Source organism: Dendrobates tinctorius, unplaced genomic scaffold (assembly GCF_039654945.1).
Source record: "Dendrobates tinctorius isolate UK_male_01 unplaced genomic scaffold, ASM3965494v1 ptg000231l, whole genome shotgun sequence".
Classification (NCBI taxonomy): Eukaryota; Metazoa; Chordata; class Amphibia; order Anura; family Dendrobatidae; genus Dendrobates; species Dendrobates tinctorius.
The window spans coordinates 20736499-20763503 of NW_027361898.1; the positions used below are offsets into that span (position 1 = coordinate 20736499).

Sequence of the window (27005 nt, forward strand, 5' to 3'; positions counted from 1 at the left end):
TTGCCCTATATTATGCTGCCCTCGGATTACATAGTTAAATACCTGCTGACAAATTCCCTTTAATACACACATTTTTATATGTACAAACACTAAAAAATGGTAAATGCTCCTCAGAATATACTGACTTTAGCTATTTCTACAAAAATCAAGAAAATAAATATTTTCTTAAATAAAACAGAATATTTTTTTCAGCCTTCCATCTTGCCTTGAGTCATTTTATTGCACGCTTACTGATGGTTGATGTTCTTTCGGAGCTTGTCCGTATTTTATTCCTATAAGTAAATGCCTATTAGAACAAAGTCCAAACTGAATGTTTTAACTTAACCATCTCATGTGGTGATTCAGGTAGCACAAAAGCTTAAATAACAGGAAATGAGTCTTAAGGGGTTTTTCATGTGGCAGGAAAAAGAAGAATAAGGAAACTGAAACGAATAAGATGTACAAACTCCTGAGATGAAATGATAAGAAGGGTATTTGTACGCATTGACTTAAAGGCAACTATCATACTAACTAGATTGGATCAAGTCAATCAGTTTTCCTTATTTTTATGGGAGATTTATTTTCTACACAGGAGCTAGAAGACCTTTACTACGAAAGGACATATTGGTGGCAGATAAAATGTCCTTAGATATGAAGTCCATGATGAAGCTCTATCCTGTTTGTCATGGGATACGTTCAGTAAGATTGGGACTGTATTTCTTCTGTATGATCATACTATCGGCCCCGATCCGTGGCATTGACAGCAGAGATAAACCAGGTAATTACGGCAAATAAACTTAAATCCATGTTTTGCTCCTTCAGAACTTGGAAGCTTCTGAGGTTCCGATCATTAAACCTTACTTTCCTATCTATAGTTTAACATATTGTGTTTCATTATAACATATTGCAGATTCACATTTTTGGGAGAATATTATTTCTGCTGTTAGTTATATTTTACAACCAGTCATTATTGGAATGGTCCCAGAATTGAATCTTACAAAATGGCTATTAAATATAACTGATCATTTGTGATTTATCAGCTGGGACTCTACTGATCTTGAGAACTGACCATAGGGCGATGAAAAAAAACACAGAACGATTGCATTAGATTGCAAACACACTTGATTTTCTATTAGACCAGTTCAGGATTCTGTGCACATTCCCATTATAGTCATGACATACTGTATGTGGGTTTTATATATTGTCATGTATCTTAATATACATTGTAATACTTTGGTAAAATCACATGAGATAACTATTAAAGGGAATCCATCTCCAGGTTTTTGCTACCTAATATGAGAGACGGAGATGCTGTATCCAACAATATGTCACTTACTGGGCAGCTTAGTGTAGTTTCAGAAAGTCTTACCAGTTTTATCAGCAGGAGATTATCCCTAGTGGACTAGTAAACATGTGTCCATATAGTCCTCTATGTTCATGAGCTCTCTATAACCCCACCCCCACCACTGATTGGTAGTTTTCTGTGCACACTGAAAACTGCCAATCAATGGGTATCCAGGGGTGGGATTCAAATTTTTTACAACAGGTTCTGTGTTTGTGTGTAGGAAAACCACACCCATTTTTAAGCCACACCCATTTTTGAGCCACACCCATTTACACACACCTTTATCCTATAATATCTTATCTTATCCTATAATACTGTATACTGTCCGGTGCATTACATTCTACAATACTGTAGACTGTGTGGTGATGTCACATTCCATAATACTGTATACTGTAGGCAGGTAAATGTCCCCAATACGCAGCATGGGTCTCCAATAGGCAGCATAGGTCCCCAATAGGCAGGTAAATGTCCCCAATAAGCAGCACAGGTCCCCAATAGGCAGGTAAATGACCCCAATAGGCAGCACAGGTCCCCAATAGGCAGGTAAATGTCCCCAATAGGCAGCATTCTTCCCTTTAGGCAGCACAGGTCCCCAATAGCCAGGAAAATGTCCCCAATAGGCAGCACAGGTCCCCAATAGCAGCACAGGTCCCCAATAGGCAGCACATACTGACCTGGCATTGGAGTGGTCCAGTACACAGTGACAGGCTGCATCTGAGGTAAGTCCCGCGGTTGACCAGGCCTTCTCGATAGCATCCTGTCCCCGCACCACATGCACCGTCCATCCTGCTCCACCGTGCACACACTGGCAGCACACGGTCATCACCGCACCGGTGACTGGGGTGATGAAGATGATCTGGCACAGGCAGGCCGCAGACAGAGTCCAGCGCAGCTCACACTGGGTAGCAGCGCGCTGTGACTCCTCCAGTTCCAGATACCCAATAGCCGCACTGCACTGCCGCAGGTATCACCGGGGTCCGGCGGGGTGTGCTCATTCCCAGTCACTGCACGTATCAGTGCGCGGTATCCAGAAGGTGGGGCTAGGAAGCAGAGCAAGAGTCCTCCTCTGCTCCTCCTGCAACAAAGTACCAGAACGCAGCTCTGGATCGCCCCGGTTCGGGGAACCGGCTGCTTTTTTAACAACCGGTTCCACAGAATCAGGGAGAACCGGCTGAATCCCACCCCTGGTGGTATCAGTGCGGTTATACAACTCTCAGTATTCAGAGAACTGGTAGACCTGGAACAGATAAAACAGTGATTTTATCAAAATAACAGCAAGCAACCCTGTAAAGGATACATAGCTGGAATCAGGATCTCTACCCCATTCTTCATGCTGCTCTCAGATGGGCTAGCAAAAACCTGGTGTCAGATTCACTTTAAGCCACATTATAAGAAAGCTGCACCTTTATTAAAAATACTTCTTAATAGGGTTGTCCCACAAACAAAGTACATTTTAGTCAATAGATCTTGGAATAATAACAAGTTCCGCAATTGGATGGGTTAAAAAAATGCAGTGCTGAGATAATCTTATAAATGTGCCACACTATATACTGGGATTTGCTGTATCTGCACAAGCAAGAACTGCCGTATACCACAATTCCTGGCCACTTATGATAAGTGAGTATACGGACAAAACAGCAGGGGCTCGCAACTGCTACTTTTTGAAGAAAAACATTTCACTGCCTGTTTTATCACAGGAGCAAGTGTTTCTTCCTTGTCAGCACTCTTGTGAACTCATCATAAATAAAATGAGTGGTACATAAGCTCATCAGCCAATGGATCTACTACGTCATTGACTTGATTCTGGTAGGGAACTGCGATACCTCAGAAAACAGCAGCTGTGAGTTCTTGCTCTTTCGTCTGTATACCCATTTATCATAAGTTACTTATCTTCCTTCTCTGGCCAGGAGAAGTGGTAAGTACTAACAATGAACTGCAGCGGCTTAACGGTTAAACAGTACACAGCAGGGGCACATTTATAATATTATCTCAGCACAGGAACATTTTTTTTTATCAAATCAAATTGTGGAACTTCTTATTATTCCAAGATCTATTGATATGATTATGAGTCTAAGAGCATTTGTGCTCGAAACGCGTACAGAGACCTGGAGAATATCCCCATGCGGTGAACTTTGTTGCCGTCACTTGATCACAAGCAGCCATGAATGTATTTTAAACATGATACAATAAAAATCCTGGATTTTAAATTTCTGGAGCTGGACCTTTCTTCCTTTTCTTGGATGCAGAGACTTTGCAGTGCCAAGCATAGTCCTTGCTGTTTCACATTCTAGAATTGTGAACTCCATTTACAGCCATATTGAGTTGCCTCTCTGCAAGAAATTTGAAGGCACAAAAGATAATGTATTGGCCCAGATCTGTACAGCACAAAAATACAATGCAGTTGGATATAAAAAGTCATTTTTAGGACAGTTTTATATAAATGGGATCGAGATCAGATTTTCTGAAAGGATACAGGCATTATAAAACCATAAAATGGTAAACTCAAGACCCCATGAAATTAAAAGTTAGTTCTTTCACATGTGTAGTTATAGTAAGCTCATGCTTAATTTATACCGCTACGTTATAAAAGAATTTACGGCAAGCCAAATTTCTATTATGAAAACCTCAGTAAATAATATTTCAGTATGGACCTTATAGAAGTGAAAGCAAAATTGGAGTAGAAATAGACTCATTGGTGCCAAAGATCTTCGTGAACCCATATCTTTATTAATAGCCTAACAATAATAATAGCTGAAAGGATTGTTAATTTATGTGTATGCAAAACTAAAAAATTTTTTTTACAAATTTTTAAATCATACTTTAATTCTTAAGTACCGTAATCTTTTGTATACAGAGACGTGTTTCATTTTATGGGATACTAAATAATCGAAACGTTTTCAGCTTACATCCTACAAACTGTCACATAATTTATTTATTTGGAAAAATATTTATTGCTATCCTTAAATTACACAAAAATAGCTAAGTACAACCCTTTTTATTGGCCAAGAATCTGAAAGAAAATGATTATTTTTAGAATCCATTACAGTGCTATTCAGCTATATTCATGTTGAATTATAATGAAAATCATTTTTAGCTATTTTTCACTTGCGCTTGATAATAACTTTCATTGAAGATATATAAAATGGCATTGGAAACAAAAGATGGCATGTACGCAGTAGAACAAAACCCAAGGCCAGAACAATCAGGTTCTTGGTATCCCAGGTGCCCTTCTAAGGGTATTGTGTATAATTTGGGGAAAGCCGTATATCAATTATGAATTTAATAATAAGCAATTTTCAATGTGGACTATATAAGAAAACTGGACCAGAAATATATTAATTGGTATAAATGATCCCCGTTAATTCATATTTTTAATAGTAGCTCCCAAAATTACACAAATATTAACATTAAGTGGTAAAATCTTGTTCATTTATGTATATGCAAAATGGTATTTCTTTTGTCTGAGCCTATCGGGTATCAGGTAGGTCGGCATTGGTGCACCCGGGATTTCAGCTCTGTAGGAAGACTAATAAAAGACACACTCTCCAGGTTGTCTTTCAAGAGAGTCTTATTTATTAAGACAATGATCCAACTTTTGTAGCGGGGCTTTGTTACATAAAATATTGCTTTACTACTATGTAAGTATTGGCTTAAAAATTGGTAAAAAAAACCCAATGATTTGGTGAAGACAACAAGACAATGGCTTGTTTTTATTTTATTTATTTATGTAATGGTGAATATAGTTAGACTACTTTTGGCTTCCATGCTGCTAACATAAATGCCACATAAGAAGTTTATTCTGAAAAATATTTATTGCTATTATTTAGAGTTGAGAGAAAAGATATGTAAAATCCTTGATCATGTCAGTATTCCACGGCAGCTGGATCAGAGTGGCACAAACTTCTTTGGCTGGCATTGGTATATCAGTATCCTCCTGGGCACTTCTTGTGACCACAAGGCCCACATGACATTACAATGTTGCTTTAGCCTCACCAACGTCATGCCAACTTGAAGGCTCTGCAATCACAAAAGGTACCCAGGAGGCTCTCATACACATGACAGCTGAGGACATTTTTACTGCATTGGTCTGGCTGCTACGGAGGACTGACGTAGAGGCTGGACCAGTGTCCCGTAGATCGTTCTGATCATATATACTTTTCTTACATTACACAATGGTAGCTAACTAGAACCCTTTTTCTTATTGGCAAAGGAACTGGAATGAAAATTATTATTCATTTCTTAACCTCCATTGCATTTTAAGTTCTGCTTATTTTATTCATAGTTTTCTTTACTTTGAGTCATACTGCCAATTATTTTTAGATATATTTCGCTTGTGCAGGGTAATAATTTTAATTACTGGTATATATTGTTAGGCGTCGGATTCCTGACTCTGCACGGCAGGAATCCAGAGGCAGACATCCAGCAGTCTCCCATTCTCCTCCGACCGCTCGGGTGTTGCTCAGCAATCACGGCGAGCCAGGCGTACTGCTCAGACTCGCTCTGACAGCCTGGATGTTGCTGCCACCTCCGGTGCAGCAATGGTAGTGCAACCTGCTCTGCAGGGAACCGCTCCAGAGGCTAAGTCCTCATGCCGTGCTACTGGGCATGCCCGCAAGGTGACCTCTCACTGGAGAGCAGGGGTCACATGTTCAAGTCCTGTGTCGGATCTGATTGGTCCTTTCCAGGGTACTGGAAGGTCCCAGAAGCGCATGGCTATAAAAAGCCCGCATGGCGGCTCGGCCATGCGCTAGTGTAGCATATTATGCTGTGTATGTATGGTGATGGATGCATGGACTGGTGACTGACTTATTATGAAACCCCTTCCCTTGGATACTACGAATGGTGACTGTGTGTTGGGTTACTCAGCTCCAGATTGTGGGAAGCTACACGCCACTGTGCTTTCCACGCCTACACTAGCGTCCGTCGGTACCCGGTTCTCGGCGCTGACGCTTGCAGCTTTAGTTGCCGCAGCGCTGCATTAACAGCAGCTGTTGGTGTTCGCGGCTGCGACGCCACACGCCGGCTCCTGTGACGTTAACAGGGCCAGCGTCTTTACATTTATTTCTGCCAAGCGACTCTGTGTCTGCACAGAGCCGCTCCTAGCGTTCGGGTGACGCTAACCCGTGCGCACTACTTCCCCTTCTGGTGCATCTGCCATTACCCAGCAGCGGTCTTACCATCTACTGCACGGTGGACCCCGTGCAGCGAACGCACCTCCTATTATTTTATATCTGGTGCGTTCCGCCGACCATAACATTACACTAGCGCCAGGGTCTGGCTGGTAATGGCAGACGTGCAGCAGTTGCAGTGCTATATTCAGCAGCTGGAGAGCAGGTTGGCGGCTATTGAGAGCGCCAACTCAGCTGCGAATACCGCGTTGACTGCCGCTCAGACAGGTGCTGAGGCTGTCTCACGTGTGCCCACACTAATGCCCACGCCGACAATCTCTCGCCTCCCGCTCCCCGACAAGTTCTCGGGTGACAGCGCCACCTGTAGGGGATTTATCAGCCAGTGCTCAATTCAGCTCGAGTTACTGGCTACGCAGTTCCCTACAGAGCAGGCTAAGGTGGGATTTATCATCTCTTTATTGTCTGGCAGAGCATTACAGTGGGCTACACCTTTGTGGGAACGTGATGATCCGGTGGTTCAGGGTGCTGCCCAGTTCCTCACGGCCCTGAAGCAGGTCTTTTTGGGACCCCGGATGACGCACGACACCTCTTTACAATTACTCTCCCTAACACAGGGGTCACTCTCGGTCAGCCATTATGCTGTCCGGTTCCGGACATTGGCTTCTGAACTAGAGTGGCCGGACAAAGCTTTAGTCCTGGTGTTTTGGAGAGGGTTGGCTGAGCACGTTAAAGACGTGGAAGAATTGATTGCAGTCTCCACCCGCATTGACCTCCGGTTTACGGAGCGTGGGCTGGAGCGTGCACAATCCAGACGAAGGGTTAATTTGGCTCCCACCTTCACCGAGCCGCTGAGATACCCTGCACAGGAGCACGTACCCTCCAAACCTATGGAGGTGTCCTGCACCGACTCCAAGCCGCCACCGGTGCGTAGTTATGTACGTTGCTACAAGTGTCGACAACTTGGACACTCGGCCAGCACATGTCCTTTGCAGGCGAAAAAACGCCCACGTCCTGTGGTCATAGGAGGTGGTCAGTCCAGCATGAAACCCTTCTCACCCAAACCGGTATTCCGGGGTACCTTAGACAGTGGCCCCCTCACCTGGGAGGCGGAGGTTATCATGGATTCCGGGGCCGAAGGGAATTTTATGTCCTCAACCTTCGCCCAGAAACATGCTATCCCTCAGGTGTTGCTGCCTCAACCACTGACCATCATGGTGGTTAATGGGGCGCATTTGCCTACCCAGGTGACCCATCAGACAGTCCCACTCGGGCTTTCTATCTCTCCGTCCCATCGAGAGATCTTATCCCTGCTCATTTTGCCAGACGGTATTGACCAAGTGCTACTTGGTCTTCCCTGGCTCCGTTGCCACTCTCCTCATATTGAGTGGGCATCAGGGAAAATACTGGCCTGGAGCAAAAATTGTGAGGGAAAGTGTCTGAAGGGCAGCCTTCAGGTGGCTTCCACTGAAGTGCCTGCGGATCTCTCCGCACTTCCTAAACCCTACCATCAGTCCGCGGACGTCTTCTCCAAAAAGTCTGCGGAGACGCTCCTGCCACACCGCTCATATGATTGCCCGATAGATCTCATGCCAGGCACAGAACCTCCTAGAGGCTGTGTGTATCCATTATCACTCCCTGAGACAGAAGCTTTGTCACAATACATCCGGGAGAACCTGGTTAGAGGTTTCATCAGGAAGTCGGTGTTGCCGGCTGGTGCAGGGTTCTTTTTCGTTCAGAAAAAGAGCGGAGAGTTACGTCCCTGCATTGATTACAGAGGTCTCAATGCCATAACAGTGAAGAACAAGTACCCTCTTCCGTTGATCTCTGAACTGTTTGACAGGTTGCGAGGGGCCCGGATCTTTACAAAACTAGATCTACGGGGGGCATACAACCTGATCCGCATTCGCGAGGGAGACGAGTGAAAGACAGCCTTTAACACCAGGGATAGCCACTATGAATATCTGGTTATGCCCTTTGGCCTATGTAATGCGCCAGCTGTCTTCCAAGACTTCGTCAACGACATCTTCCGCGATATGCTGTCGACTTCGGTGGTGGTCTATATGGATGATATACTCATCTTCTCGCCAGATTTGACCACTCACCTGAGAGACGTATGCAGGGTCTTCGACCGTTTACGGGCGAACTCTCTATACGCCAAGCTGGAGAAGTGTCAGTTTGAGCAGGAGTCCTTGCCGTTCCTGGGCTATATCATTTCGGCCCAGGGATTGGCTATGGATCCGGCCAAACGGACCATAAGAATCTGGTCTATTTGCAAACGACCCAGCGCCTGAACTCCCGTCAGGCTAGGTGGTCGCTTTTCTTTTCCCGCTTCCGCTTCACCCTGCATTATCTCTCTGCGGATGCTCTTTCATGCTCGGTGGTTTCGGTGGAAGAGGGAGAGGCTTAGCCTCGGCTTATTCTCCCGTCGGAGAGTTTTACAACCGTGGCTCCAGTTTCACTCGAGTCAGTGCCACTGGGCAAGACCTTGGTTAATCCTCAGCTACTGCCGAAGGTCCTTGCCTGGGCACACGCCTCCAGGGTAGGTGGTCATTTTGGCAATAAATGGACCACCGAACTCCAGGCTAGGTCATATTGGTGGCCACATATGGCTCGAGACGTTAAGGAATACGTGCAAGCATGCATTTCGTGTGCTCGGAACAGACCTTCTAGACAGAGGCCGGCGGGGCTGTTATATCCCCTGCCAGTGGCGGATAGACCGTATGAGATGGTTGGCATGGATTTCATAGTTGGCCTGCCCAAGTCTGGTGGCAGTATGGTCATCTGGGTGGTCACTGACCATTTTTCCAAAATGGTGCATTTGGTGCTACTCGCACGGCTGCCTTCCGCCCGTGGTCTTGCCACTTTGCTCATAAAGCACGTGTTCCGTTTGCATGGCATGCCGGACAAAATCGTGAGTGACTGAGGTCCCCAGTTTGCGTCTCGGTTCTGGAGGGAGCTCTGCAGCCTACTCAGCATCGAGCTAAATCTGTCCTCCGCCTACCATCCCGAGACGAACGGCTTGGTCGAGAGAGCCAATCAGACCTTGGTTACCTACCTGCGGCATTTTGTCTCTGCCAGGCAGGATGACTGGGCATCCTTGCTACCTTGGGCTGAATTTGCCCTAAAGAATGCGGTGGCTGATTCCACTGGTCAGACGCCCTTCCTCCTAAACTACGGTCAACATCCACGCGTTCCTGTTTCGATGCCAGTGTCCTCCACTGACTCCAGGGTGGCAGACTGGGCAGTGGAGGCCCGGGACATTTGGGATCGCACTCAGGATGCTATCTGTGCTTCTAAAGAAAGGATGAGGGTGTCCGCCGACACGTATCGGCGACCCGCTCCAAGCTTCTCCCCTGGTGACATGGTGTGGCTCTCCACCCGAAACATCAAACTACAGGTCGAGTCCCCTAAGTTCACGCTGCGATATATTGGACCATTCAAGGTCCTTGAGTGAATTAGCTCGGTGGTCTACCGCCTGGCTCTTCCTCCACATTTAGCCATTTCGGACGTGTTTCATGTGTCCCTCCTCAAACCAGTTCACATGGTCCGGTTTTCTCAGTCATCGGCCGGGTCGTCAGACTTATCATCTGACAAGTTTGAGGTTAATGCCATCGTAGGGCGCAGGTTTGTCCGTGGCAAAAAATTTTATTTAGTGGATTGGAAGGGTCATGGGCCCGAGGCTCGAACCTGGGAGCCGGTAGAAAACATCCACGCACCGCTGCTGATCGCGGCTTTTGAGCGCAGTGAAGCACAGAGGGGAGGGGGCCTAATGTTAGGCATCGGATTCCTGACTGCACGGCAGGAATCCAGAGCCAGACATCCAGCAGTCTCCCATTCTCCTCCGACCGCTCCGGGTGTTGTGCAGCAATCACGGCGAGCCAGGCGTACTGCTCAGACTCGCTCTGACAGCCTGGATGTGGCTGCCACCTCTGGTGCAGCAATGGTAGTGCAACCTGCTCTGCAGGGAACCGCTCCAGAGGCTAAGTCCTCATGCCGTTCTACTGGGCATGCCCGCATGGTGACCTCTCACTGGAGAGCAGGGGTCACATGTTCAGGTCCTGTGTCGGATCTGATTGGTCCTTTCCAGGGTTCTGGAAGGTCCCGGAAGCGCATGGCTATAAAAAGCCCGCATGGCGGCTCAGCCATGTGCTAGTGTAGCATATTATGCTGTGTATATATGGTGATGGATGCATGGACTGGTGACTGACTTATTATGAAATCCCTTCCCTTGGATACTATGAATGGTGACTGTGTGTTGGGTTAGTCAGCTCCAGATTGTGGCAAGCTACACGCCACTGTGCTTTCCACGCCTACACTAGCATCCGTCGGTGCCCGGTTCTCGGCGCCGACGCTTGCGGCTTTAGTTGCCGCAGCGCTGCATTAACAGCAGCTATTGGTGTTCGCGGCTGCGATGCCACACGCCAGCTCCTGTGACGTTAACAGGGCCAGCATCTTTACATTTATTTCTGCCAAGCGACTAGCATTCGGGTGACGCTAACCCGTGCGCACTACTTCACCTTTTGGTGCATCTGCCATTACCCAGCAGCGGTCTTACCATCTACTGCACGGTGGACCCCGGGCGGCGAACGCACCTCCTATTATTTTATATCTGGTGCGTTCCGCCGACCATAACATATATTACTGTATATATTCAATCACATAAAGAAAACATAAAATAGAATTTATTTTTGTGTCTGTAGATGTCAACTATGTATTGTGATAGATGACCTGGCCTAGTTAAGAGATCAGCTAATAGAGTAGGGTTTTGGTTTTACAGCTTAAAAGGTAACTGTCAGCTCATTGTACCCTTCCTCCTTTCCACCCAACCAGCTCTGATACAAAAAAATCAGCTTTAGAAGTGAGAGGCTGAAAGTGCTCTGGGCAGGAGATAGCACTGTTACTGATGAAGTTAGGCTGAGAATGAAGCTGAGAGCTGAGAGCCAAGACAGTGCAAGTGCTCTGAGCTCCAGAACACTTCAAACCTCATTTACATAGCACTGCTAAAGAGTATTCTCACCAACAGTAGCAGTGTTTTGTGTTGTGAACACTTTTGACTTGACTTCTGAATTTGGGCTCCCTCTGGTGGTTGCTGCGGGTAATGGAGCTGGTCGGGTTGACAGAAGTCAATCACCTGAAGAGGATGATTGGAGGTCAGGTGTTACAGACTGGGAAGATTTAAGTGCGCAAGCTTCCCTCAGTTGTTGCTGGTGATTTGGTTTTCTTCCTGTGCATTTTGAAGTCCGCTTGCCCCCTGCTTGGTCCTGCTTCATTCAGATAAGTTATTTGTTTGCTGGAATCTTTTTGCATTTGATCCAGTTTTTGCCTTTCTCTGCTTTCTTCATTGCTGTGTGGGTTCAGCATAGTTCACTGCTGGGACCTGTGCTGGATCCCGTTCCATATGCCACAGGTCATGTTAGTTTGTTCAGTATTGCTAATCCCCTGTTATATCAGTATCTTTTGTTTTGCTTCCAGTTCACACCAGAATGCTGATCTAGTGGGGGAGAGGTTGTGTGGCCATAGTATTTTTGCATATCAGACGTGTTGGATTTTTCTTAGGGTTTTTTGCATGATTGCAGGCAGTATCTTTCCTCTCCTGTTCTATCTAGACAGTTTGGGCCCCATCATTTGCTTACTCTATTTTCTGCCTGTGTTTGTGCTTCAACTTGTCTCAATGGCAATATATGCTTGGGGGCTATCTATTCCTTTGGGGTTCTACTCTGGGGCAGTTTAGCTTTCCCTTTTCTTGCTTTAGGCTTAGTTAATTCTTTGGCTGTGCCGAGGCATCTAGGGCATCGTAGGTATGTCCCACGGCTAATTCTAGTTGTGTTGTTAGTTTTAGGGGTCTGCAATCCGCTAAGTTACCAACCTTTCTGGTCTTCTGGTTGTCTAGCTTATTCACTGGCTATCCTCTTTGGTGACATAATCATAACTGTTTTGGTTTTTTTTTAATTGAAAAGAGCAAAATGTTTGCTTAATAAAGCTATGGATTCACTTGAGTTATCCTATGTACATGTAATTGACTTGGGTAGGTAGATTGAGCTGACAGATTCCCTTTAAAGATGACCTTTCTTCAAATTTTACATATGAACATATAGAAAAGATTGCACAAAGAACCAATACCACAAAAGCAAGTTTATTAAGTTCAAATATATAATATAAAGTACTGTGGAATGAGGTGATGACACCAAATTACAAAAAAAGGAGGCACTGCAATTAAGCAAGGTTGATTATGAGATATATAGTACAAAATGCAGAAGGCAGGCCATATATTAGGGAGCATTAAAAGACATCAGCAGATAGCTATAAGAACCATGGTTATTAAACAATGAATCAATGTAAACACGATAAATAGCAGATAAGTAGCAGATGATATCTTAAGGAATAGTCATATAAGTAATAATGCAGGTAACAGCTTTGCAGTATGAGGTTAAACAATCAAATAATAGGGTATTCATTACCTTAGTCTTATATTACAGTGCCACCACCCCGACGAGCATTTTGGCAGGTGTGCCAGAGGAAGGCCAGAGTCCATCTCTACATGCCTTTCTCTGACACACCTGCCAAAATGCGCAGGTGTTGTGAATTCACTTTCTGGCCTACCTCTGGTTACTAGTGAAAGTAGTGGAGCTGGTTATATTGAGAGAGGGGTCGCGTGTTCTCTTTATGGGCTCCCTCTGGTGGTTACAGGAGGTAATGGAGCTGATCTAATTAACAGAGGTCTGCCACCTGATAATGAGGAGGACGATTGGACATCTGGAGTTTCTGATTGGATTTAAGACAGCCGACTCCCTCTATTCCTGCTGGTGATTTTTCCTGCCTCCTGAGAACTTAGTTTCCAGCTCAGTCCCTGCATGCTCAAGTTAACTGTTCTTTTGCTATTGTTCACATTTGATTTGGTTTTGTCTATTTCAGTTTTGTGTGGTCAGCCAGCCCCGCCTGGGGCTGCGCTGAATTTCCATCCTTATGTTACTGTTTGTGCCAGTTTGTTTTTGTCCCTTATTAGATTGGCCTCTCTTTGCTCTGCTTTCACAATACACCAGAGTGCTGATATAGTGGGCGAAGTCTAGTGACTTCAGTGTTTTTTTCTATCAGATGTGTTGGGCATTTTTTGCAGGGTTTTTTGCATTATTGCAGACAGTGTCTTTCCTTTCCTGTCCTGTCTAGTTAGTTTGGGCCCCATCGTTTGCTCAGCCTATTTTTCTACCTGCGTTTGTGTTTTCATCTTGTCTCACCGACAATATATGTTTGGGGGCTATCTTTTCCTTTGGGGTCTGCTCTGGGGCAGTTTAGATTTCCCCTTTCTTGCTTTAGGCTTATTTAGTTCTCCGGCTGCATCTAGAATCATCGTAGGTACGCTCCATGGCTACTGCTAGTTGTGTGGATAGGATCAGGGGTCTGCAATCTGCTTAGTTACCAACCTCTCTGGTTTTCTGTGGCTTAGCTTGGTCTTGCTTTCCTCCTCGGTGACCCAATCATAACAGAATCACCAGCCTAAACTGCAGATTCTAGGGTACTCAAAAGCAGGAGAGAATTGTAAGAAAAAAAAGAAAAGTGTCAGAATTTTTTTATATATATATATTTTTTCCACTTTTTCTCTGGGGTCGTAGGAGGATTTTTTTTTCTTTAATGGAGATTAAGCAATTGTCTGATCGTGTTGAGCAGCTCGCTGCTGAAGTGTGGGGAATTTCCGCCTATCTCGCTCAATCACCTGCTGTTGAACCAAAAATCTCTACTCCTGATGTGTTTTCTGGGGATCGGTCTAAATTTTTGAATTTTAAGAATAATTGTAAACTATTTCTTGCCTTGAAGCCTAACTCATCGGGGAGCTCTGTGCAGCAGGTTAAAAGTGTCATCTCCTTGCTGCGCGGCGATCCCCAGGATTGGGCTTTTTCTCTGACACCTGGAAATCCTATTCTGTCTAATGTGGATGCATTTTTTCAAGCCATGGGTGTGGAGGAACACACACGCGGACCCGTTCCTCCCACGTCACCACCGTGACGTAACTACACAGGCACAGCTCTCCGGCGCCCCCCTTTGTCTCTCAGGTCAGTAAGGGAACTGCACCTAGAGCAAATGGTCGCCGGGGAGGAGGTCCTGTTACCCGCTGGGGGTTCTAAGATTCGGTTTCAGAGTAAAAGCATCAGCCCAAGATTAAGTTTATAGTTTAATTGCCTTAAGGGCACACTAGATAATTACAGAAATATACAGTAAATTTGCAGTCAGAGAAAAGATATAACAATAGGGTACAAGGCTTAGAGATATTAAGCTGGAGGTCAATTTACCAGATTGTATTGTAGGGTGCATGCGGTTGCCGGGGAGCTCTGCAGTCCACAGGTACAATAATCTTAGTTGCTGGACAGACCCCCAAAGCATGGGCCGCTGCTCCCCTCGGCAGGTCTGTCCCCAGGTCCTTCTTAGATCATCATCGTCTGGATCTTCATTGTGAATGACTGAATGCCAGGGGCTGCCAGCCCTTAAACACGCTGGGTTCCTCCACCTGTGTCAGAGGTTGGGATAATAATCTCCACCCTTTAGCTCTTTGCAGAACTTATTTCCAATATCTAAGAAAGGGGATAACTTTCTACAGCATGATCGAATCAGAACATGAGAGGTACCAGTGAATGCGGTTTGCTTTGCCGGTCATGTGGAGTGCAAACATGGCCCTATTGGGTCACTGTAGAGGGCCAATCTCTATATGTCAGGAATCAGTGCTCTCATCGACTCGGGAGTCACACTGCCAGATGCACGATTTCCTCAGGGTCACTCGGATATTTTCATGTGTCCATAACTCGAAAGATGAGTTCATAATTCGTGTTCATAGGATGGAGCCACAGTGTCTGGGACACACAAAGGATGCATATTCCTGTGTCTGCTAGCAGGCACATTCTAATTGAAGCCCTCAGGCTTTATCTGGCCCCCTGCTGGCACGGCTCCGTACCTGGGCTTTGAAGCTCTGTTTTGGGCCTATCCTCATTATCACACCAATGCCCTGGCTATTTAGCATTGGAACACTAAATCCTGCTTGTATTCACTAAGTACACAACGCCTGGGGGTATAGAAGCCTTTAGCTGCCTGTAATTTCTGAACTTAGACCAAAATGGATGCCAAGCTCAGATATGTGGCCCCACATCTAAGATGGCGGCCGCACCTTCATCACACCTCCCTGCTTTAGAGGGCGCTAGGGGGTATCACATTCCTGTGATCCCCCATGCGCCCTTCTGCACCCTCTCCTTGCCGGGACAGCCCATCAGCGTTACCATGGTCCCTGCCTCTTTTGTGGCGAATGGTGAAGTGATACTGTTGGAGAGAGAGGCTCCAGCGTAGCAACCTCCCATTCGTCCCAGAGACCGTGTGTAACCAGCTGAGGGGGTTGTGGTCTGTTTCCACAGTGAATTGCCGTCCGTACAAGTATGGCTGCAGACGCTGCAGGGCCCACACAATTGCCAGACATTCCTTCTCCATCGTGGAATAGGCCACTTCCCTCGGCAGGAGCTTCCGGCTCAGGTACAGAACGGGGTGTTCATGGCCCGTAGTGTCGACCTGGCTGAGCACAGCACCGAGGCCGAAGACACTGGCGTCGGTCTGCACTACGAACGGCCGCGTGAAGTCGGCTGCCTGTAGTACAGGAGAACTAGAAAGGGCGGTCTTGAGCGCCTGGAAAGCTGTCTCGCAGGCGACTGTCCAGTTGACTGCGACGGGCAGCCTCTTCTTGGTGAGGTCCGTCAGGGGCTTGGCCAGGGCACTATAGTGTGGAACAAACCTCCTATAGTACCTGGCAGTCCCCAAGAAGGACATCACCTGCTTCTTGGTCCTGGGGGTGGGCCAGGATGCGACGGCATCCACCTTCCCGGGCTCTGGCTTCAGAGCTCCCCCACCTACCCGGTGCCCCAGGTAGTGGGCCACACTCATACCCAGCTGGCATTTTTCGGGCTTAATGGTCAAGCCTGCTCGCTGGATCCGCCCAAGCACCTGTGCCAGGTGCTCTAGATGATCTTCCCAGGTGGGACTGAAGATAGCAATGTCGTCTAGGTACGCAGTCGCATATCCTTCCAGTCCCTCGAGCAGTGTGTTGACCATCCTCTGAAAAGTGGCAGGGGCATTCTTCATGCCGAATGGCATCACCGTGGACTCGCACAGTCCGAATGGGGTGATAAAGGCAGAGCGTTCCCGTGCCCCCGGGGTCAGGGGAATCTGCCAATACCCCCTGCTCAGATCCATGATGGTCAGGTACTTGGCCCCGGCCAGCCGATCGAGCAGGTCATCGATGCGCGGCATTGGGTACGCATCGGTGACAGTCACAGCGTTGATCCCCCGGTAGTCCACGCAGAACCGCGTAGTTCGGTCCTTTTTAGGGACGAGGACTACAGGCGAAGCCCACGCGCTGTTGGACACTTGGATCACCCCCAGCTTCAGCATTACGTCTATCTCTTGGCGCATGTGCTGCTGCACCTCAAGAGAGACCCGATATGCTGAACGCCGGATCGGGGGGTGGTTGCCGGTGTCCACGTCATGGACAGCTGTCTCAGTCCTTCCGGGCAGGCTGCTGAACAGCTCCCGAAAGGGGTGTAGGGTGACCCTCAGCTGGGAACGTTGGTCCTCCGAGAGCTGGTGGCCAACCCCCACATCCTCCATGGATCCACCCGCCTTGGCTTGGGTGAGCAGATCCAGGAGGGTTTCTACCTCTCCTTCATCGGGAAGGTTGCACACTGGCTGGGCACAAGCCTCCTGCTCATGATGGGCCTTCATCATGTTCACGTGGAAGGCCTTCCTCCTTCCACGGGCGTGGTCCAGGGTGACCAGATAGGTGACAGCGTTGAGCCGCTGGTGCACGAGGTATGGACCCTCCCAGGCCGCCTAAAGCTTGTTTTGGGGTACGGGGACCAGTACCCACACCTTTTGACCCGCCTCGTAGGTCCGCTCACAAGTATTCTGGTCGTACCACCGCTTCTGGTCAGCCTGGGCTTGGGCCATATTGTCATGCACCAGCCGTGTCAAGGCCATCATTCTGTCCCGGAAGCGCACGACATACTCAATGACCGACACTCCAGGGGTAGCCAAATCCCCTTCCCATGCTTCCTTCACCAGAGCAAGGGGCCCCCATACATGTCGCCCGTACAGGAGCTCAAAGGGGGAGAACCCTGTTGAGGACTGTGGGACCTCTCGGTAGGCAAACAGCAGGTGTGGGAGATACCGCTCCCAGTCTCTCCCGTGGGAGTCGCCCAACATCTTCAGCATCTGCTTTAAGGTGCCATTGAACCGCTCACACAGGCCATTGGTCTGTGGGTGGTACGGGCTGGCTACCAGATGTTGCACCTGTACCTGCTTACAGAGAGATTCCATCAGCTGCGACATGAACTGGGTCCCTCTGTCGGTAAGCATTTCCTGGGGAAACCCCACTCTGGAGAAAATCTCCAGTAAGGCAGTGGCCACTTTGTCGGCCCGAATGGACGACAAAGCTACCGCCTCCGGGTACCAGGTGGCATAGTCCACTACCGTTAGTATGAAGCATTTCCCGGAGCGGCTGGGAGTGGACAGAGGTCCAATGAGATCCACAGCCACCCTCGAGAAAGGCTCTTCGATGATGGGCAGAGTTACCAGTGGGGCTTTGGGGCACCGCCCCGCCTTCCCCACCCTCTGACAGGTGTCACATGAACGGCAGTAAACAATCACCTCGGTCCTCATTCCTGGCCAGTAGAAATGCTGAGCTAGCCTGGCCCTGGTTTTAGCGATCCCTAGGTGTCCGGCCATGGGAATCTCGTGTGCGATCCGCAACAATTCTGCCCTGAATGGATAGGGTACCACTAATTGTCGGTCCCTAGGCCACGCCTCCGGTGAACCCTGCTGGACCGTTACCCGGTACAGCCATCGCTGGTCCCAGACCACTCGCTCACGGTCGGACTCCAGGGGAGGCTGTGCCACCTGCTCCTTGAGAGCTTTCAGGCTAGCGTCAGCTTCCAACGCTGCCTGAAATCCCTGACTCGATGTGGCAAGAATTGACGAAACTGCCACCTCCTCTGTCAGCTCCCCGGGATCTGTCTCCTGGCCGCTGTCTGACTCGGCAGCCACTTGGTCGGAGAGAGGGGAACCGTCGGACCTCCGCGAGGCTCCTTGGGCTCCGGCGCTTCTACTCCTGGTAACAGCGGCCACGACCGCTGAGAACACAGGTAGTGCCTGCTTCCCCTCGCCCCCTGACCAAGTTGCCGGGTCAGGCAGACTTCCCGGGCCTCCTGACATCCCGGATGTGGGGAACTTCTGCCCTGGGGTCTTACCTGGTGGCTCCTCTCCCGGGACGCCCCCTCCCCCCATGGCCTGTTCCTCCTTCTGCAGAGGACCTAGACTCTGCAGGCTGGATTCACTTAGGGGCCCTATACTGCCCATAGCAGCCCCTCCCTCCACCTCTGAGCTCCACCCTGCAGTCTTCTCACCTGTCCTCACTGTGAGCCCTGTGTGTGTAGTGTCAGTGCATGGCTTACCATCAGGTTTCACCCCCTCCTCCACTGTTGGAGGCACATTCAACACATTAACATTAGCATTCACAGTAGAGACATGACATTCTTGGGGAGCCGGACTTGGGGGTTCAGTGGCCACATACTGAGGCACTAGCCGCACCAAATCGGTCCCAAGCAACACATTGGCAGGAATATTAGGCGTTACTCCCACCTCCACTGTTGGAGGCACCTTCAACATATTAACATTAGCAGTCACAGTAGAGTCATGACATTCTTGGGGAGCCGGACTTGGGGGTTCAGTGGCCACATACTGAGACACTAGCCGCCCCAAATCGGTCCCAAGCAACACATTGGCAGGAATATTTGGCGTTACTCCCACCTCCCGCATTCCCCTCCCGGCGCCCCAGTCCATAAACACCTTGGCGACGGGCAGCGCCGGTTCAACACCTCCAATTCCGGAGATGGAAAGGGTTTTCCCAGGCACCAAGTCTTGAGGGGACACCACCTCAGGACGTACCAGGGTTCGTTCAGCGCCTGTGTCCCGCAGTCCCATGACCGCTGAGCGGCCGATGGTGATGGGTTGGTAATTGTCCAGGGACCTCCCACCACCCCCTCCCACACACAAAACAGTGGACGGGGCCTTATGGCGCTGGGGACACGCAGCCTTAAAGTGTCCCGGTTGGTTGCAATGATGACAGCGTCTGGGTTCTGCTCCTGGCCTGGAGAGGGCAGCAGGGGGGTACATCCCTTGCACTCTGGGGGCTGGGGGGACAGGGGCAGGACTGGGCTTACCCCCTCTCCAGGTGCTGCTGGCAGGCTTCTTCGGCTCAGGGGCCCTGTTGTTGACATACTCGTCTGCCAGGGCGGCTGTAGCAGAAGCCCCCTTTGGTTTCCGGTCACGGAGGAACTGCTGGAGGTCCTCTGGGCAATTCCACAAGAACTGCTCCATGACGAACAGTTCCTGGACCTCCTGGCGGGTGGTTAGGTCTAGACCCGAGGTCCAATGCTCCGCAGCTCTCAGCAGGGCCCGCATGTGGTCGGTCCAGTTGTCCTTGGAGCCCCGCTGCAGGCTCTGGAACTTCCTGCGGTACGACTCCGGGGTGAGGTTGTAGTGCTGGATCAGGGCCCGCTTGATGCTGTTGTAGTCCTGCTCCTCCCCGGCAGGTAAGTCCCCCAAAACTTCCAGGGACTTACCCCTCAAATGGGGGGTCAGGTACCTTGCCCACTGATCCAGGGCCAGATGGTGTTGGAGGCAGGTTCTCTCAAAGGCCAGCAGAAAGGAATCCAGGTCTCCATCTTTTTCAAGCAGGGGCAAGTCCTCCGCCCGGACCTTGGAAGCATTGGTCCCCGGTGGGGCTGGTGCGTCCAGCGGGAGCCCGTGCTGAGCCATCTCCAGTCGGTGCCGGCGCTCCGCAGCTTCACGGCGTTCTGCCACCTGCAGCACACGTTCGGCATGCTCACGCTCTGCTGCTTTCTCCGCCGCCACCAGGAGTCTGTCATGGGCGGCGTCGTTACCAGCCTCGAGCTGTGCCATAGCCGCTTGGAACAGGGCCTCTGATCTGGACAGGCTGGGGCGGGCAGGTGGTGGGAAGTCCACTGTGGGACTGAGCACGGGGGTCTGGCTCCTTGGGGAGCCCTGGCTGAGTTCCCCCTCGCCTTCATTGGTATTGTCCACCACCACCTCCTCATAGACCATAGCATTGGCCTCCCCCTTTGCCTTACTCCTGGTGCCTTCCGCCATCTTGGGCACCACTGGCTACTGACACAGCTGCAACCCTGACCTCGCACACAACTTATTATATTTGCACTCTGACCGTCTAGTGCTGGGCTGACCTTAAGACCCCAGCAGGGAAAGTTACCGCTAGTAGTCTCTAGTGTCTGGGAGTAGGGGTCCCACGCACACTATTACTCTGATCCCACCGCTGCCACCAATTGTGGAGGAACACACACGCGGACCCGTTCCTCCCACGTCACCACCGTGATGTAACTACACAGGCACAGCTCTCCGGCGCCCCCCTTTGTCTCTCAGGTCAGTAAGGGAACTGCACCTAGAGCAAATGGTCGCCGGGGAGGAGGTCCTGTTACCCACTGGGGGTTCTAAGATTCGTGATCAGAGTAAAAGCATCAGCCCAAGATTAAGTTTATAGTTTAATTGCCTTAAGGGCACACTAGATAATTACAGAAATATACAGTAAATTTGCAGTAAGAGAAAAGATATAACAGTAGGGTACAAGGCTTAGAGATATTAAGCTGGAGGTCAAGTTACCAGATTGTATTGTAGGGTGTATGCGGTTGCCGGGGAGCTCTGCAGTCCACAGGTACAATAATCTTAGTTGCTGGACAGACCCCCAAAGCATGGGCCGCTGCTCCCCTCGGCAGGTCTGTCCCCAGGTCCTTCTTAGATCATCATCGTCTGGATCTTCATTGTGAATGACTGAATGCCAGGGGCTGCCAGCCCTTAAACACGCTGGGTTCCTCCCCCTGTGTCAGAGGGTGGGATAATAATCTCCACCCTTTAGCTCTTTGCAGAACTTATTTACAATATCTAAGAAATTGGATAACTTTCTACAGCATGATCGAATCAGAACATGAGAGGTACCAGTGAATGCGGTTTGCTTTGCCGGTCATGTGGAGTGCAAACATGGCCCTATTGGGTCACTGTAGAGGGCCAATCTCTATATCTCCAGGAATCAGTGCTCTCATCGACTCGGGAGTCACATTGCCAGATGCACGATTCCCTCAGGGTCACTCGGATATTTTCATGTATCCATAACTCGAAAGATGAGTTCACAATTCGTGTTCTTAGGATGGAGCCACAGTGTCTGGGACACACAAAGGATGCATATTCCTGTGTCTGCTAGCAGGCACATTCTAATTGAAGCCCTCAGGCTTTATCTGGCCCCCTGCTGGCACGGCTCCATACCTGGGCTTTGAAGCTCTGTTTTGGGCCTAGCCTCATTATCACACCAATGCCCTGGCTATTTAGCATTGGAACACTAAATCCTGCTTGTATTCACTAAGTACACAGCGCCTGGGGGTATAGAAGCCTTTAGCTGCCTGTAATTTCTGAACTTAGACCAAAATGGATGCCAAGCTCAGATATGTGGCCCCACATGTAAGATGGCAGCCGCACCTTCATCACAATGGGGTTGTTGTATGATGAACCTAATGCTATTGATCAAGCTGAGAAAACCCTATTGGCATTGAACCAGGGTCAGGATTCTGCAGAGTTATATTGTCAAAAATTACAAAAGTGGGCGGTCCTTACTACATGGAATGACGGTGCCTTAGTAGCTCTCTTTCGGAAGGGTTTATCAGAAACCGTAAAAGATGTTATGGTGGGATTTCCTGTTCCCTCTGGTCTTGATGATCCTATGTCATTAGCCATTCAAGTTGATCGGCATTTACGTGAATGTAAAACTACACGAGAGGCGTTGCCACCTTTTGAACAAACATCTGAACCCATGCAATGTGATAGGGTTTTGTCTAGGGCACAACATCAGGAGTTTAGAAGGCGTAATAAGCTGTGTTTTTTCTGTGGAGATTCCTCTCATACTATTTCTGTCTGCCCTAAAAGAGAGAAACATTTTGCGCACACATTTGCTGTGGGCAGTGTACAACCTAAGTTCCTTTTGGCAATTACTCTGATCTGCTCCTTATCTACATTTTCCGCTAAGGCTTTTGTGGATTCAGGAGCAGCTTTGAATCTGATGGATTTGGACTTTGCTAAACGTTGTGGTTTTCCCATGATACCCCTGCGGACCCCTATCCCTTTGAGGGGTATTGATGCTACTCCTTTGGCGGAGAATAAACGCGAGTTTTGGACCCAGGTGATAATGTGGGTCACCCCGGACCACCAAGAAAATTGTAAATTTTTGGTGCTGCACAATTTGCATGATACTATTGTTCTGGGTTTTCCCTGGTTGCAAACTCATAATCCTGTTTTGGATTGGAAATCTGTGTCTGTGGTGAGTTGGGGTTGTCAGTGTGTTCTTAATGACACTCCTGTTTTCTCCACCTCTCCCCAGTCTCATGATATTCCTGATTATTTGGCTGATTTTTCTGATGTAGTTAGTGAGAGTAAGTCTGCGTCTTTGCCTCCTCATAGGAGTTATGACTGTGCAATTGAGTTAATGCCCGGGTGTAAATTTCCCAAGGGTCGGCTTTTCAACTTATCGGTACCCGAACATGATGCTATGCGATCTTATATCAAGGAGTCGCTGGAGAAGGGTCATATTAGACCATCCTCTTCACCCTTAGGTGCTGGGGGTTTTTTTGTGACCAAGAAAGATGGTTCATTAAGGCCTTGTATTGACTATCGTTCCTTTAACAAAATCACTGTTAAATATCAGTACCCGTTACCCCTGATTTCTGATTTATTTTCCAGAGTTAAAAGTGCCTGCTGGTTTTCCAAGCTTGACCTCAAGGGGGCGTATAATCTTATTCGCATTAAGCACGGGGATGAATGGAAGACGGTGTTTAATACTACGGAGGGACATTTTGAGTACCTGGTGATGCCTTTTGGGCTCAATAATGCCCCTTCTGTCTTCCAATCCTTTATGAACGATATTTTACGGGACTTTGTGGATAAGTTTTTGATCATTTATCTGGATGATATTTTGATCTTTTCCAGTGATTGTGATTCTCATGTGGAACATGTCCGGACTGTGTTCCGGATTTTGAGGGAAAATTCCCTGTATCTTAAGGGATTGAAATGCCTCTTTGGTGTACAGAGGATTTCGTTTTTGGGATTTATTTTGTCTCCGTCGGCTATTGAAATGGACTCGGCCAAGGTACAGGCCATTTATGATTGGGTTCAGCCCACTTCTTTGAAGGCTCTCCAGAAGTTTTTGGGTTTTGCTAATTTCTATCGCAAATTTATAGGTAATTTTTCTGGTATTGTCAAACCACTGACTGATCTGACCAAAAAGGTGCTGATGTGGTGAATTGGTCTCCAGAGGCAGTCTTGGCATTTCAAGAGCTTAAGCGGAGATTCTCTTCTGCTCTGGTTCTACGGCAACCTGATGCCTCACTTCCATTTCAGGTGGAGGTAGATGCTTCCGAGATTGGTGCAGGAGCTGTTTTGTCTCAAAAAGATCCGGTGACTTCTAAAATGAATCCTTGTGCCTTCTTTTCTCGAAAATTCTCCCCATCTGAACGTAACTATGATGTGGGGAATCGGGAATTGTTGGCCATGAAATGGTCATTTGAAGAGTGGAGACATTGGTTGGAGGGAGCTAGACATCAAGTTGTGGTCCTCACCAACCACAAGAATTTGATTTATCTTGAATCAGCCAAACGCTTGAATCCTAGACAGGCTAGGTGGGCCTTGTTTTTCACACGTTTTAATTTTGTGGTCTCTTTTCTTCCGGGCACTAAGAATGTTAAGGTGGACGCCCTTTCTAGGAGTTTCTTTGTGGATTCTCTTATTGTGACCTAGCCTACTGCCATTCTAGGTGAGGGGGTAGTTCTTTCCGCCATCTTGCCCGATTTGAGATGTGCCCTGGAGGAATTTCAGGAGGACAAACCTGAGCGTTGCCCTATGGGAAAATTGTATGTTCCTGACCAGTGGAGGAAGAGAGTAATGTCTGAAATTCATTGCTCCACGTTGGCTGGTCATCCAGGTATTTTTGGTACCAGAGATTTGGTGAGTCGGTCTTTTTGGTGGCCTGCCTTATCTCGTGATGTCAGGAATTTTGTGCAGTCCTGTGGGACTTGTTCTCGGTCTAAACCCTGTTCTCGTTCTAGTGGGTTGTTGATGCCTCTGCCGGTGCCCAAGAGGCCATGGACCCATATCTCAATGGATTTTATTTCTGATCTTCCTGTCTCAGAGAATAACTGCTATCTGGGTGATTTGTGATAGATTTTCTAAGATGATCCATCTTGTATCACTCCCAAAGTTGCCATCTTCTTCAGAGTTGGTGCCCTTGTTTTTACAACAGGTGGTTCGGTTGCATGGGATTCCTGAGAACATTGTGTCAGACAGAGGAGTCCAGTTTTTTTTCCAGATTTTGGAGAACTTTTTGTTCCAATCTGGGAATTCAGTTATCTTTCTCCTCTGTGTTTCATCCTCAGACCAATGGGCAGACTGAGAGAACAAACCAGACTTTGGAGTCCTATTTGAGATGTTTTATATCTGCTGATCAGGATGACTGGGTCTCATTTTTGCCCTTGGCCGAATTCGCGCTAAACAGTAAAGCTATTCTGCCACTTTGATGTCGCCCTTTTTCTGTAACTTTGGGTTTCATCCTCGATTTTATTCAGGGTAAGTGTAATCTTCGACCTGCCCAAGTGTGGACACTGTGGTAGAGAGAATGCAGCAGATTTGGGACCAAGTGGTGGATAAGTTGTTCTTCTCTCAGGAAAAAGCCCAACAGTTTTCCAACCGGCATAGGACCATTGGTCCCCGGTTTAAAGTGGGTGATATGGTTTGGTTGTCATCAAAGAATATTCCTATGAAGGTTGCGTCTCCAAAGTTCAAGCCAAGATTCATTGGACCTTATAAGATTTTGGAGATTCTTAATCCTGTTTCTTTTCGATTGGCGCTTCCAGTCACGTTTAAGATCCATAACGTGTTTCATAAATCTCTGTTGAAGAGGTTTGTGGAGCCAGTAGTTCCTATGGCGGCACCTCCTGACCCTGTATTGGCTAAAGGCAATGTGGAATATGAGGTAGAGAAAATATTGGATTCTAGTTTGGCTAGATGGAGACTCCAGTACTTGGTCAAATGGAAGGGTTATGGCCAGGAGAATAATTCTTGGGTGTCTTCTTCTGACATTCATGCCAATAGATTGGTTCATGCTTTTCACTGGGCCCATCCTGATCGGCCTGGTGGCGTGGATGAGGGTTCGGTGCTCCTCAAGGGGGGGTACTGTTGTGAATTCACTTTCTGGCCTACCTCTGGTTACTAGTGAAGGTAGTGGAGCTGGTTATATTGCCAGAGGGGTCGCGTGTTCTGTTTCCGGGCTCCCTCTGGTGGTTACAGGAGGTAATGGAGCTGATCTAATTAACAGAGGTCTGCCACCTGATAATGAGGAGGACGATTGGACATCTGGAGTTTCTGATTGGATTTAAGACAGCCGACTCCCTCTATCCCAGCTGGTGATTTTTCCTGCCTCCTGAGGTCTTAGTTTCCAGCTTGCTCAAGTTAAGTGTTCTTTTGCTATTGTTCACATTTAATTTGGTTTTGTCTATTTCAGTTTTGTGTGGTCAGCCTGCCCCAGCTGGGGCTGTGCTGAATTTCCATCCTTATCTTACTGTTTGTGCCAGTTTGTTTTTGTCCCTTATTAGATTGGCCTCTCTTTGCTCTGCTTTCACAATATACCAGAGTGCTGATATAGTGGGCGAAGTCTAGTGACTTCAGTGCTTTTTTCTATCAGACGTGTTGGGTATTTTTTGCAGGGTTTTTTTGCGTGATTGCAGACAGTGTCTTTCCTTTATTGTCCTGTCTAGTTAGTTTGGGCCCCATCGTTTGCTCAGTCTATTTTCCTACCTGCGTTTGTTTTTTCATCTTGTCTCACTGACAATATATGTTTGGGGGCTATCTATTCCTTTGGGGTCTGCTCTGGGGCAGTTTAGATTTCCCCTTTCTTGCTTTAGGCTTATTTAGTTCTCCGGCTGTGTCGAGGCATCTAGAATCATCGTAGGTACGCTCCACGGCTACTGCTAGTTGTGTGGATAGGACCAGGGGTCTGCAATCCGCTTAGTTACCAACCGCTCTGGTTTTCTGTGGCTTAGCTTGGTCTTGCTCTCCTCCTCGGTGACCCAATCATAACACGCAGGCATGTCAGAGAAAACTTATTTTTATTTTATCACCTATTGGTTCTTTGTGCAATCTTTTCTATATGCTTCTAGTTCATCCCCTTGCACCAAACTCCTTGGAGTGGTGTATAACAGAGGTACACTATGGACTTCATCTTATAGTTATACCTACATAGGAGTAGCTTGACTGATAGCCTCATTTAGTATTATACCAAATTTTACATGCTAAACTTCATGTCCCCAGTGAAAATAGCCACTTGGACTTAACAAAAGTTAACTCATTGGGTGCCAAATACTTCGATTGTTAATATCTCTGCAACTAAGAGGCAAAATAATCCCCTC

General features: G+C 48.0%; 1 protein-coding gene across 1 annotated transcript in view; it reads left to right on the forward strand.

Annotated features, from left to right (window-relative positions):
* Positions 1-461: 461 nt before the first annotated feature.
* Positions 462-27005, forward strand: part of IL2RG (interleukin 2 receptor subunit gamma) — a 61775-nt gene continuing 35231 nt past the window's right edge. The window contains exon 1 of the mRNA XM_073556156.1: positions 462-757. Within this exon, the coding sequence (XP_073412257.1) occupies positions 619-757 (139 nt within the window). The 5' untranslated portion in view covers positions 462-618. The remainder of the gene's footprint in view (positions 758-27005) is intronic.